At 46.3% G+C, this 15,221-nt stretch overlaps 1 protein-coding gene across 1 annotated transcript in view; it reads left to right on the forward strand.

Moving 5' to 3' along the window:
• Window positions 1-15,221, forward strand: part of LOC116974696 (copper-transporting ATPase 2-like) — a 59,737-nt gene that overhangs the window by 38,603 nt on the left and 5,913 nt on the right. Inside the window, exons 11-14 of the mRNA XM_033023416.1 lie at window positions 3,064-3,261; window positions 5,839-6,021; window positions 7,675-7,819; window positions 12,770-12,913. Of these exons, the coding sequence (XP_032879307.1) occupies window positions 3,064-3,261; window positions 5,839-6,021; window positions 7,675-7,819; window positions 12,770-12,913 (670 nt within the window). The remainder of the gene's footprint in view (window positions 1-3,063; window positions 3,262-5,838; window positions 6,022-7,674; window positions 7,820-12,769; window positions 12,914-15,221) is intronic.

Genomic DNA, 15,221 nt, shown 5'->3' on the forward strand with positions numbered 1-15,221 from the left:
AACTCAGGTTCCTATTAAATCTTTCCCCCCTTACCTTAAACCTATATCCTCTGGTTCTCAATTCAACCTAGTCTGGGCAGGAGATTCTGCGTCTACCCAATCTATTCTTATGATTTTGTACACTTCTATAAGATCACCCCTCATAACCCTGCGCTCCAAGGAATAGAGTTCTAGCCTGCTCAATCGTTCCATATAGCTCAGGCTCTGGAGTCCTGGCAACATCCTCGTAAATCTTCTCTGCACGCTTTCCAGCTTGACAGCATCTTTCCTATAACCTGTAGTTCAAAACTGAACAGGATACTCTAAATGTGGCCTCACCAACATTTATGACCCCCCAACTTCTCAGCTCATAACTTCTATTCCTAGATTTGATGTAAATGTAAATTTATAATAATTGAAAATGCTGAAATTGTAAACTCCATACAGACAACACCCATAGTCAGGATCAAACCCAGGTCTCTGGCGCTATAAGGCAGCAACTCCACTGCTGCGCCATTGTGTCACCCCTACTTTAGTAATAGAGTCATACAGGAGGGAAACAAGACCTTTGGCCCAACACATCCGTGCTGACCATGAGGTCTTTCTAAATAAAGACAAAGTCAAAGTAGCCTTTATTGTCATTCAGACCTTTCGGTCTGAACGAAATTTTGTTGCCTTGCAGTCATACATATAATAAAAATGATAAAAACACACAATAAACACAAATTTAACATCCACCACAGTGAGTTAACCAGGCACCTCCTCACTGTGATGGAAGGCAAAAATCTTAAAGTCCTAGTCTCCTCCTTGTTCTCCCTCTGCTCCGAGGCGACCCAGGCTTCGGATGTTGTGACCCCGCCGGGTAATAGAAACATAGAAACATAGAAATTAGGTGCAGGAGTAGGCCATTCGGCCCTTCGAGCCTGCACCGCCATTCAATATGATCATGGCTGATCATCCAACTCAGTATCCTGTACCTGCCTTCTCTCCATACCCTCTGATCCCCTTAGCCACAAGGGCCACATCTAACTTCCTCTTAAATATAGCCAATGAACTGGCCTCGACTACCCTCTGTGGTAGAGAGTTCCAGAGATTCACCACTCTCTGTGTGAAAAAAGTTCTTCTCATCTCGGTTTTAAAGGATTTCCCCCTTATCCTTAAGCTGTGACCCCTTGTCCTGGACTTCCCCAACATCGGGAGCAATCTTCCTGCATCTAGCCTGTCCAACCCCTTAAGAATGTCCAACCCCTAATGGTAAGTAAGTAAGTTCCGCGGCTGAATCCAAGCGCCGCGAACGGGCCGGTTCAAACTCCGCGGCCCGGGGTGGTCGAAGCTGCCGAAGCTGCCGCCCTCCAGTCCAGCGGACGAAGCTGTTGTTGCGGGAGCTCCGTAAAAACAGGTCACCAACCTGTGATCTGCGAGCTCCCAACGATGTCGTCCACCGAGGTCGGGTCACCGCTGCCGCCGGAACGCCTCAGCTCCGAGGTCGGGTCGCCGCTGCCGCTGCCGCCGCCGCCGGAACGCCACAGCTCCGAGGTCGGATCGCCGCTGCCGCTGCTGCCGGAACGCCACAGCTCCGAGGTCGGGTCGCCGCTGCCACTGGAATGCTTCCCAAGCTCCGAGACCACCAGCTCCGCTATTAGGCCTCGGCGCAGACGGAGACGGACACGGGGGATACGACAAGAGCAGTCGCATCCCCCCGAAGGAAGAGACCAAAAACACGTTTCTCCCCCACCCACACACGTACACAACATAATAAAACCAAAAATTAACCAAAACAGGACAAAAGAACAAACAAAAAAAACAAAAAAAAACAAACGGACTGCAGGCGAGCCGCAGCTGCTAAGGCAGCGCCGCCATCTTGAAATTAACCCACATTCCTCAAAACCGCTACTATCTGTATCATAGTCATCCAGCACACAAATGGGCTCTTTAGTCCAACTTGCCCATGCCGAGTAAGATGTCCCATCTATGCTAGTACAATCTGCCCGTGTTTGGTTCATATCTTACCGCCGCCACCGGCTACTGGAGTAAGATCGTCCCGTCAACGGAAGGTTAGAGGCCCCCGACCGCTGGATGACAAAGAAGGGAGAGATTGAACTTTTTTTCGCCTTCCATCACAGTGTGGAATGAGGAGGAGTCACTGTGGTGGATGTTCATGTTAAAATGTATTTTGTGTGTTCTGTTGCTTTTTATTGGTATGACTGGATGGCAAATCAAATTCCTCATATGTTGCAAAACATATTTTGCTGATAATGTATGATTATGATGATTAAGACCTCTCTAAACATTTCCTATTTTAAATGTTGTTGTAATATCTGCCTCATCTACATCCTCTGGCAGCTCATTACATTCAATATTTGTATGAAAAGGTTATCCCTCCGGTTTCTATTAGATCTTTCCCCACACCTTAATCTTCTGATTTATGATGCCTTATTTATGATGCCACGATTCTGGGTAAAAGACTGTGCATTCACCTATTCCCCTTATGACTTTATAAACCTTTGTAAGATCACCCCTTATCCTCCTGTGCTCCAAGGAATAAAGTCCTAGCCTCTCCATAAACCTCAGGCCCTCGAGTGCTGGCAACATCCATGTAAATCTGTGCACTCTTTCTAGCTTAACAATATCCTTCCTAAAGCAAAGTGACCAGAACTGAACACAATATTACAAATGCAGTCTCACCAGCATCTAGTGCAACTGAAACATAATATCCCAACTTCTAGAGTCAATACCCTAACAAATAATGGTCAATGTACCAAAAACCTTCTTGACCACCCTGTAGGAAATTAGAACTTGCTCCGAAAAACATAGAAACATAGGAAATAGTTGCAGGAGTAGGCCATTTAGCCCTTCGAGCCAGCACCGCTATCAATATGATCATGGCTGATCAACCAGAATCAACCGCGTTCCTGCTTTCTCCCCATATCCCTTAGAGTTATGGAGGCAGAAGCCTTCAGCACACTCATGAAATGCTTGATGTTACCTGAAGAACTGTGACCCATAAGGCAACACATCAAAGGTGAGATTAGATTAGATGGTCTGTTTCTTTTACCACAAATTACATTCTTGACTTGTTTTTAGGTTTACAGCACCAAACATATTTCCAAAGCTGAGTTGATTATCAGATTCGCATTTAGGACTTCCATTACGGTATTGGCTATCGCATGCCCCTGTGCTTTGGGACTGGCTGCTCCTACAGCTGTCATGGTGGGGACAGGGGTCGGTGCACAAAATGGCATCCTCATCAAAGGTGGAGAACCACTGGAGATGGCACGCAAGGTCAGTGGCTGTAGAGTGATTGAATAAGAATTATTGCCATGGCAAAATCAAACCTGATTGATAACATGCAAGGAATATTTTCATGGCCATCCAGTCAAAAGATCATGAAACATTGTTTTACTTGAAAAATAAAGGTTTGCAGGGCTGTGGAGGAGAAGGATGAAAAGGGGACTAATTCTGCCCTCAGTTTTGTATCACCAAGTAAAGGAGATGTACACACATCTAAAGTACTGGTAGAATTTGTGAGCAACTGGGCCACACTGATCCCTGTGTCACCCCACTAACTACCATATTTATAATCTGACCTATTAATTCCAATGTTACTCATTCCCCAATTCACTGCATATGCTATATTTTCCAGAAACTCTCAGAAAGTGCAAATATACCACATCCCCTTTTTGTCAGGCGTGTCCTAAAAAATCTGTAATGGGCATATCAAATGTGATTACCTTCTTCAAAATCCATGTGGACTCCTCTCAATCCTATAATTATATTTTAAGTGCCCAGTTACCATTTCCTTAATAATAAATCCAAGCATTTTCCTTGCTAATTATGTTAGTCTTTCTCGTCTTTCACTCTCTATTCTTTCTTCACTAATGGAGTTATATTTGTTAGCTTTAAATCTGTGGAACCATTCTGAAATACAGGAACATTTGGAAAAAGGCAGGTTTATATGCTGTTTCTGAAGTACCTGTTTCCAAACAGGATGTACTGTAGGTCAAGACAATTTGGGGATTATATTGACTTTCAATCCATTTAACTTTTCCAGTACTTGTTTTTTTAAAGCTCCTCGTTCATTCTAGATCTGTTGTTCTCCACTGCTTCAGGAAGTCTTCTGTGCTGTCTTCCACGACTGCAGACGTAGAATACTTCTAAGTGTCTCTGCCATTTTCTTAATCCCCTGTATAATATAATATCTCATTCAATGGAAATCATGTTAATAAGTGATGGGAGCAGAATTGGGCCATTTGGCCTATCATCTACTCCGCCATTCGATCATGGCTGACCTATCTTTTCCTCTCAACCTCATTCTCCTGCCTTCTACCCATAACTCCTGACACCCATACTGATCAAGAATCTATGAAATCTCTGCATTAAAAATATCAATTTTGGACGGCCTCCACATCCTTCTGTGGCAATGAATTCGACAGATTCACCACCCCCTGAATAAATCAATTCCTCCTCATCTCCTTCCTAAAGGTACATTCTTTTATTCCTGTCCGGTGATCCAAGACTCTCCCACTAGTGGAAACATCGTCTCCACATCCACTCTATCCGGGTCTTTCACTGTTCGGTAAGTTTCAATAAGGTCCACCCTCATCCTTCTAAACTCCAACAAGTGCAAGCCCAGTGCTGTTAAACACTCATCATATGTTAACCCAATCATTCCTGGGATCATTTTTGTAAACCTCCTCTGGACCCTCTCCAACGCCAGCTCATCCTTCAGATATGGGGCCCAAAATTGCTCACAATACTTCAAATGCGGTCTGACCAGCGCTTTATAAAGCCTCAGCATTACATCCCTGTTTTTATACCTAGTCCTCTTGAAATGAATGCTAGCATAATCTTCCTTACTACTGATTTGACTTGCAATTTAACTTTTAAGCAATCCTGCATCAGCACTCCCAAGTCCCTTTGCACTTCTAATTTCTGAATTATCTCAAGATTTAGAAAATAGTCCCCGGCTATATTCCTACCACCAAAATGCATGACTCCACACTTTGCTACGTTGTATTCCATCTGCAACTTCTGTTCCCACTCTCCCAACCTATCCAAGTCCTTCTGCAGAATCCCTGCTTCCTCCACACTATCTGGCCCTCCAGCTATCTTCGTATCAACTGCAAACTTGGCCACAAAGCCTTCAATCCTCTCATCCAAATCATTGATATACAAACGTGAAGAGCAGCGGCCCCAGCTTCAAACTCCTGCGGAACACTGCTAGTTACTGGCAGCAACCAGAAGAAGCCCCCTTTATTGCCACTCTTTGCCTTCTGCCATCCAGCCGACCGGCTAACCATGCAAGTATCTTCCCTTTGATACCATGCACTCTCATCTTCCTTAGCAGCCTCACATGTGGCACCTTATCAAAGGCTTTCTGAAAATTTAGGCAAACAACATCCTCTGACTCTCCTTCGTCTATCCTCCTATTTACTTCCTCAAATAATTCCTACGGGTTTGTCAGGCAAGATCTCCCTTTCACAAAACCATGCTGACTTTGGCCTCTTTTATCGTGAACTTCAGAAATCTCATAATTTATAAGGGACTCTAATATCTTACCAATCATTAAAGTCAGGCTAAACGACCTATAGTTTCCACTCTTCTGCTTTGTTCCCTTCTTGAATAGCAGAGTAGTATTTGCACTCCATCCGGTCCAGGTGACTTCTCCACCTCAGACCTTTCAGCTTCCCAAGCACTTTCTCCTTAGTAATAGCCACTCCACTAACTTCCACCTCCCGACTCTCTTATGATACTATGATTTATCAGTCTTCCCTAAAAACCTCTAATTTCTGTTTGAAAAATCAATGTATTTGATAGCTTTGATTATTCTGCTGTTCTGAAATGAGCTTTTATCTCCAGGTAAATGTGGTGGTGTTTGACAAGACTGGTACAGTTACACATGGTGTTCCGACAGTAATAAAGGTTCTGGTACTGGAAGACAAAACTAAGCTTCCACTGAAGACACTACTTGCAATTGTAGGCACTGCAGAATCTAGTAGTGAACATCCTCTTGCAAGTGCCATCGTCAAATATTGCAAAGAAGTAAGTCTTAGATATTTTCACACTGCTTCTCTCAGTTCCTGAATCCAATCTATATTTAGCACTAAAATAATATTTAATTATGATACAGTGGGCTGAATTTTAGCAAAAGGAATCACTGGCAGACTGTTGACCTAATTCCATTTAAAAAGTCATGCAATTTAATTGATGAGAGCTCTACTTATTTTGAACTATTTCATGAGGTGAGAATAATTCCAGGCCCTACTTCCAACAAGCAATTGCCTTCTTCATTTTCCACCTCACTGTCACCAGTCTCTGTCCTAATTTCGCCATCTTCTTTTTCGTTTGGTGTAACTTCATATTTTCAAATCTTTTCAAAATTAGACTCGCTCATTTGTGGTCCAATTGTCTCTGTACCCTTTAATTGGTTCTACTATTTCCTTACACTGTGATGCCAGGAATTGCATAGAATTTGCAACTGAAATATTAGGTTATATAAATTCAGCAACATTTCCCTCTATATAAACGCGTCCACACGTATTAAGTTCTAAATACCATTCTTATGGTCCTGTCCCATTTAGGCGAATTTTCAGCAGTTGCACACACACTAACACATCGCTTCCTTCACCAGCCAGTTATGCAGGTGGGGGACAGAGCAAGTGGGGGGAGCGCTGTCTAAAAAATTCACACAGTGCAAAGCCAAGGTGAAACAGACACACACAGTGATGAACAGAAAGGTTGGCGCTGTAAAAAGACGGCTAAAGCACAGTGTACGGTGAGTCCTTTAAAAGAGGGGGGGAAAGAGGGGAGAAGCAGTGGAGACAACTTTTAAGAAGCCAGAGATACACGGCTGTGAAGCTCGGCGGACATTTAACATTTCCGGTCGGTTATCCTTGGTTCTGAAAACTACTCCTTACCTTTTTCTTCCTCAATGAGCCAATGAAATTCACCGGTCAGCACCAGCTACAACCTATGAGAACCTTCGACCTCCTGGCAACCCATTAGGATCTCCTGGCGACCCATCTACGGCGCAAGAATTCTCGTTACTCTCCATGGCGGCTTCACTCTAGTCACCGCTAATTTTTCAACATGTTGAAAGATTCACGGCGACCATAATGAGGCCACGACAAGTTCCCAGAATGCGGGAACTCCTCACGACCATGAAGGCGACTCCCCGGCAACCACCCGCGAACATGTGGCAACCATGTGGCGACTGCATAGTCTCCTGCAGTCGCCTAAAAAGTTGCCTAAGTGGGACGGGCCCATTATTTATACATCCATTTTACAGTCTATGGATCAATCTGCATTTTCATTCTTCCACAAAATTCCTACCATTTGAAGCATATGTTTATTCTTCATCTCCCAACAGATGTTTCCATAAATATGTCTCTTCAATTTTACCTCTGATGAAGGGTCCTGGACCTAAAACATTAAGTGCTTCTCTTTCGCAGATGCTGCCTGGGCAATTCACATTGTATTTCATATTCCTAGCAACTGGCATTCTTTGATTTTCATTAATGGTCACCTGAATTCATTGAGAATTATGACGCCTCTTCCTCCTTTGTAAATAAGTTTTGAGATCCCTGCAATGTTTTTATTAACTAAAAATTGAACTAAGGATGTTATTTGTATTGTTGGGAAGTTTTACATTATGTTGACAAATGTATTAAGGTGAAATGTTTCTGCCTGCCTCAGGAGCTTGGCACAGACGTGCTTGGGCAATGTACGGATTTTGATTCTGTTCCAGGCAGTGGCATCGTCTGCAAAGTTACCAACATTGAAGCCGTGCTGATGAAAAGTGAACAGAGTCCCAGCACACAACAGTCCACACAGATTAAAGGTAACTAACTTACTGCCACATTTGCACCACAAATTATTTGAACGATGACAGATATGTAACAACAGTAAACAGCTGGGGAATAATAATCCACAGTTTGGCAATAAAGCACACAGAGTTATTCAAAAAAACTTCAAAAAAAATAATTGAAGAAATATTTAGTGACAAGTGTAAGTGCCTAGTAAAGTAATTCAATTAACTAATTAAACTTGTTAAAATACACTTGGACATTAAAAAACACTCAGACATGTACATGGATAACAAAGGTTTAGAGGGATACTAGACCAAGTGGGACCCGTTGGGCCCCCGTCCCCAAATCAATAATCCACTGCTCACCCCTTGCCCTAAAGCAACCCGTTTCCACCACTCACCTGTTCCCCCAACACAATATTCCACCACCCACCCATAGCCCCCATGGGAGGCCTGGTCCCCCAAAGTAAAACCCGTAGGCGCTCCCTGGAGCCATTCAATCATTCCCACGTGGGGGGTGGGGGGGGGGGGGTAGGCGCTTCTCAGAGCCAATGAATGGACTCAACGTTTGTGTCGGTGCTCCATGGAGCCAATAAATCCTTCCCTCGTGATTATGCTAATGGTGATGCTGCTTCTCAAAGATTGGGCCACCAATGCCAGAGAGGGGCATTGCCAAAATTCAGTCTCTCAGAATTCTATGCGAAATGGGCTGTGGGGAGTGGGCTGGGGGTAAAATTTGCGAAGTCTTGGCTGCCATTACGATTGGCAATAGTGTGGGCTTGAAGACTTCATGGGTAGGTCCCATTGTGATGTAATTGTTGGAATCGGCAGCCTATGTAAATGAGATGCCATTGTGATTGGTGGACTATAAGATGGCATTGTGACATCGTCACTGGAAGCTGCTGGAAGACTCTCTCAGAAGCCGTTATTATTTCAAAGTTGGCTTTTTTTTAAACTAATCATCAATAACTTGTGAAATATAACATCAAATCGGAAGAAAACTTGATTAGACCGACGACGGGAAAAATGTGAGTACGGTTCTGCAAAAATATCATCTCTCCCTCTCCCTCTCCCTCTCCCTCTCCCTCTCCCTCTCCCTCCCTCTCCCTCTCCCTCTCCCTCTCCCTCTCCCTCTCCCTCTCCCTGTCACACTCCCTCTCCCTGTCCCTGTCCCACTCCCTCTCCCTCTCACACCCCCTCCCCCTCTCACCCTCCCTCCCCCTCCCTCTCTCCCTCCCCCTCTCCCTCCCTCTCTCTCCCCCTCTCCCCTCTCTCTCCCCCTCTCTCCCCCTCTCCCCCTCTCCCTCTCTCCCCGTCTCTCTCCCTCTCTCTCCCTCTCCCCCTCTCTCTCCCTCCCTCCCTTTCAATATCAATAACCTTTGAAATATAACATCAAATCTGAAGGGAATTTGATCAGATCGACGACGGGAAAATCTGAGTATGAGTATAAATCTGCAAAAATTTGAGCGCTTACTCGTACCGTTTTGGCGAAGATACAATAACACGTATACACACACACACACACACACACACACACACACACACACACACACACACACACACACACACACACAAGACGAGACTTTTATAAGTATACTAGACTAAGTGGGACCAGTTGGGAGGCCTGGTCCCCCAATGCAATATTCCACCACTCACGCATAGCCCCCAACTGCTCAGGCGCGGCTGACGGGTTCCCGTAGTGACGCCCCTGTTCCCCCTCCTCCCCTCACCCCCTGCACTCCACCACTTGCCCTACCCACGCACTCACTCCATCCCCCCACTTTCTTGTTGCATCGCTTGTTGCATTCTGCAGCCGGGGGTGGGGGACGGCTTCAGGCGGGGACTGTTGGGGGCCGGTGGAGGGAGCGTCTTGCAGCCGGGGGCGGGGCACGGCTTCAGGCGGGGGCTGTCGGGGGCCGGTGGGGAAGGGTGTGCAGCCGGGGGAGGGTTATCCTGCTTATCCTGACCAAGCACCTTGATAGTAACGTCATCACGGATTTAGTTGTGCTGGACTTTTCTAAAGCATATGATGTCATCCCACACCAGAGACTGCTTCGGAAGCATGACTTCTATGGTATTCGTTCCAACATGAAACAATGTATTTCCAGTTTCCTGACAAAACGCCTTCAGCGTGTGTGTGTGAACGGAAAGAGCTCCAATTGGCATCCAGTGTTGAGTTGTACACCTCAGGGCACAGTACTTGGCCCATACCTATTTTTGCTTTATATAAATGACATCCATGAAAAAGTCACAAGTACGACCAGACTATTCGCTGATGATTGTTTGCTGTACCGTCCAATTAAGTCAGCTGATGATGAAGATGCTCTCCAAAAGGATCCCGATACTATGGTTGAGTGATCACAAAAATGGGGCATGCAGTTCAACCCTTCCAAATGTGAAACCATGCGTGTCACCAGAAAGAGGAATCCAGGCGAAACATCTTACAATATACTTGGTGCCACCCTTGAAGAATCCAAAAAAAACAAGTATCTTGGCATCAAATTGCAGAATGATCTGCGTTGGAATGGTCAGACTCATCATGCAACGGTGAAAGCAACAGGTGTCCTAAACTTTCTGAGGCGCAACTTTCATCATTGTTCAACTTCTGTCAAGGAGAAGCTATACTTCACCCTCGTTAGACCTCATTTGGACTACGCAGTTGCAGCATGGGACCCATATACAACAGTTAAAGCATGGAATAAACTCCACCCTACTATAGTTACCCAACCAGATGCAACTAAATTTAAAGTAGCTCTTTCTTCCCAATAACCATTTCTGGCTTAAGCCCTCCTTCACCACCTCCAGTTTAAATTCCATTTGGAATATTTTGGAGGACCAAGAACCAAGAACCAAGGGGTCAGCTTCAGGCGGGGCCTGTCGGGGCTGGTTGGGGGGGAAGGTCCTGCAGCCGGTGGAGGGGGGGACTTTCTGGGGGGCTAGTATGGGTGTTGTGGATTGAAGGGTTTCCAGAGGGCTGGTATGGATATTGTGGTCCAGAGAGACTTTTCTTGGGCTAGTACAGGTGTTGTGGACCGAAGGGACTGGTTTCTGGAGGACTAGTACAGACATTGTGGGTTGAATGGACTTTTCATCGGCTAGTACGGGTGTTGTGGGTCGAATGGACTGCAGCTGGGGAAGACTTTAAGCAGGGGCGGGGACGGCTGCAGACGGGGCCGGTGGGGGGGACGGCTTCAGACGGGGCCTGTCGGGGGCCGGTGGGTGGGGGGGCACTCTCCCATGGCCTACCGCTGCCACTGCCTACCGCTGCCTAGCCTTGCAGTTACCTACGTTGCCCTGGCACACTGCTGCCCTGGCCCACTGCTGCCCTGGCCCACCACTGCCACTGCCGTGGCCTGCCACTGCCGCAGTCGTGGCCTATTGCTGTCGTGGCCTCCCGCTGCCTAGCTCTGCCGTGGCCTGTTGCTGCCGTGGCCTGTCCGGCCGCTGCCACGGCCTAGGTCTATTGCTGTTGTGGCCTACTGTTGCCGTGGCCGTGGCCTGTCACTGCCGCTCCCCACCGGCCTCACGAAGCGGCTCCCGACCCCGACACAGGCGTCACTCAGCGGGTCACAGCCCCGGCCTCACGAAGCGGCTCACGGCCCCGGCCGCATTCGGCGGCTCAGCAGCAGCAGTGGCGGGTCCCGTGCTCAGCAGCAGCAGCGGTGGGTCCCGGGCTCAGCAGCAGCGGTGGCTGGTCCTGGGCTCAGCAGCAGGCTGAGGGGCGGATGGCTTCTGGACAGCTTCAGTAGCAGCGGCAGGTCCTGGGCTCAGCAGCAGCAGTGGTGGGTCCTGGGCTCAGCAGCAGGTTGAGGGGCGGGCGACTTCTGGACTCAACCTGGCCTCCAGGGCTTTACTCTCCTCACCAGGTGCCGGAAGGGGTGTTGCCATCCTGGCGAATGACAGGAGAGAAGACTAATCTGCTGATCTTACGATTTTTAAACCTTCATAACTTTTGTAATATTTCACCGATCGGAACAAAACTTGTAGCGCTTTCAGGTACCATTTTTGCACAATGTAAAAACAACGCAAACTGGAAGAGGATAAGATGAGAGTTTTTGTTAAGTATTGATAGACTAGACCAAGTGGGACACATTGGGACCCGTCCCCCAATGCAATAATCCACCACTCACCCGTTCACCCAACGCAACCCGTTTCCACCACTCACCCGTTCCCCCAAAGTAACCCGTTCCCCAACGTAATAATCCACAACTCACCCATAGCCCCCACGGGAGGCCTGGTCATCCAAGGTAACCCGTTCCCCAACGTAAGATTTCACCACTCACCCGTGGGTCCCTGTCACATGGGAGGCGTGGTCCCCCAACGCAACCCGTTCCCTAACGTAAGATTCCACCACTCACCCGTTCCCGCAACACAACCAGTTCTTCCAATGCAATATTCTACCACTCACGCATAGCCCCCAACTGTGCAGGCCATTTTAAACTTTTTTAAACATGCAATTGCACTAAGATTTAATGCCATCTTTTGTTATCGAAATCTAACCATTAAACTTTACTGTGCTGGGTTAGGCTGGCATATTCTTCCCCTTTGTTATCCAAATCTAATCATTAAGCTTTGCTGTGCTGGGTTCGACTGGCAGATTATTTCCCTGATGGACATTTGCTGTGAAGGACTCACTGTTGAGGGATAGAACCATTGTAGCCGTTAGGGCATTGTGACGTCATAACTGCTAAACTGCCAGTGCAGATTTGAAGAAATCCAACTTTTAAATGTGACTTTAAAATTTTAAATCTCCCCCACTACATCCCTCTCCTTACAACAGAGATCAGCAGCAGAGATCACATTGTGATGTCATTTCTGGTTTTCGGGATCTTCACGGCAGCTTGTGTAAATGAAATCCCATTGTGATTAGACGACTGTGAGATGGCATTGTGACATCATCACTGGAAGCTACTGGAAGAGTCTCCCTGTCAAATCTTCTATCTTATGCTATTTGCTAAATGTTCTATCTTATGCTATTTGCAGATGCAGAGCCTCAGATTTACAATGTGTCGATTGGAAACCGGGAGTGGATAACACTAAATGGTTTATCTTATGGATCTGATGTTGACGCAACAATGATTAAACATGAAATACAAGGACAGACAGCAGTGTTGTTTGCTATTAATGGTAAAGCTCATGCAGTTTGTCAAGTCATAGAATTGCTATAATGTAATAAGTTATCAGCTAGAACTATGCGCCATTCAAAATGCAAGTCATTACCCAAACGGCAACAATCCCAACCTAAATTGACTAATTAGGAAGAATTTACTTGCATATGAACTTGTATAATCTAATTATATTATATGTTTTACTTTTATGGCTGTCACAAGTGGGAAATGTGAACATGATCCGAGTTACCACGCAGCATAAAGATGCTAGCAAATCCATACCTCAGTCTCCCATGCGCTCATCAATTTGTATGGGCTGCACACATGGATAGTCGTAAACTAGAGCAAACCATAGATCTATTAATATTTAAGAAACTAACTATTAGCAATAAATCTTAACTACAGATACTAATGCTAAACTAGACTCTGAGGAATGAATTTTCACTTCCAAAAAAGATGGGGTGACCCAAACCCTCCCTATTAACCTACTATATGTTGGATCTCAGGTGGTACAGGTTGAGGAGGCCCATAAGATATTGGAGCAGAATTAGGCCATTCAGCCCATCGAGTCTACTACACAATTTAATCATAGCTCATCTATGTTTCCCTTTCAACCCCATTATCCTCCCTTCTGCCTGTAACCTTTCCCATTCTTTCTAATCAAGAATCTGTCAATCTCTGCTTTAAAAATACCACAGATTCACCACCCTCTAGCTGAAGAAATTCTTTCTCATCTTCTTTCTAAAGGTATTTTTATTCTGAGGCTGTGCCCTCTGGTCTTAGACTCTCCCATTACTAGAAACATCCTCTGCACATCCACTCTATCCAGAACTTTTATAATGTGGTAAGTTTCAATGAGGTCGCCCCTCATCCTTCAAAACTCCGGCGAGTACAAGCCCAGTGACGTCAAGCGCTCATCATATGTTAACCAAAACATCCACGGGATCATTCTCGTAAACCTCCTCTGGACCCTCTCCAATGTCAGCACATCGCTCCTCAGATATGGGGCCCAAAACTGCTCACAATATTCCAAATGTGGTCTGACTAGTGCCTTATAAAGCCTCAGCATTACATTCCTGCTTTTACTGTATATTCTATTCCTCTTCAAATTAATGCTAACATTATTCATTACTACTGCTTGTGATATGATGTGATATGATACTGATATCACATCATACTGATATGATGGTCGGTGGGGGGGCTGCAAGCCGGCAGCCCTGCCAGCAGCGTGTTTGTTTTTTCTACTTTTTTTGTTTTTTTAGTATGTCCCAATGTATGTTTTTAATGTTTCTTGGTGTGTCTTGTGTGTGGGGTGGTGTGGGGAGGTAAGGGGGAAACCGTTTCAGTCGCCTCCTCCATGGAGAGGCGACTTTTTCCATGTCGCCTCCCCCATGGCCTAATAGCAAGGATCGGTGCGGCCTTTCCCGGAGACGTGCCCGGGGCTTCGTCGCGGAGCGGGCGAGCCCTCGCCGGAGGGGAGTGCTCCGTAAACTGGCCCGCGGCAGCCAGAGGCCGCAGTCTGCAGAGCTCCAGCTGGCGCGGCGTCCGCAGCCTGGGATCCCTCATTGGGGACCCCGGAGGAGAAGAGCTCTCACCGCCGGCCCTGCAGTCTGCGGTGATTCAGGCTGCGGCGCGGCGGGACTTTAGATCCTCGACCGCCAGCCTACACCATCTTGATGCCGCGGTCTCCGGTGGGGAGGCACCGATTCAGGACATACCTGGACTTACCCTGTCTGTACATCTGGATGCCCGCAGCGGCGACTTGAGGTCCTGACCACGGGGGGAAATGGAGGAGGACTGGCCAAATGTTGTGTCTTCCACCACGGTGATGAATGCTGTGGTGGATGTTTGTGTTACATTTTTTATTGTGTAGTTTGTGTTCTTTCTTATTGTACCTCTGCTGACAAATTCATTTCACTTGCACTTATGTGCAAGTGATGAATAAAACTTGATTGATTGATTGATTCATCTGCAAATTAACCTTTTGGGAATCCTGCACCAGCATTCCCAAGTCTCTTTGCACTTCCAATTTCTGATTCCTCTTCCCATTTAGAAACTAAGTCTATGCCTTTATTCCTACTACCAAAGCGCATGACTGTACACTTTGCTAACCTGTCCAAGTCCTTCTGCAGACACCCTACTTCCTCTACACTACCTGCCCCTTAACTTGGTTTGCTGACGGTTTAAATCTGATAATGAGGTTAGCAGCTGCAGATGTTACAGATTGAGTTTCAGTCAGTCAGATCTTCCAGCTTTGAGGGGAACACAGCAGCTAAAGAGGAGAGCAAGGTGAAGTAGAAGTACCATTGTACATAGTTCAGAGCAAA

This window comes from Amblyraja radiata, chromosome 6, assembly GCF_010909765.2.
Source record: "Amblyraja radiata isolate CabotCenter1 chromosome 6, sAmbRad1.1.pri, whole genome shotgun sequence".
Lineage (NCBI taxonomy): Eukaryota > Metazoa > Chordata > Chondrichthyes > Rajiformes > Rajidae > Amblyraja > Amblyraja radiata.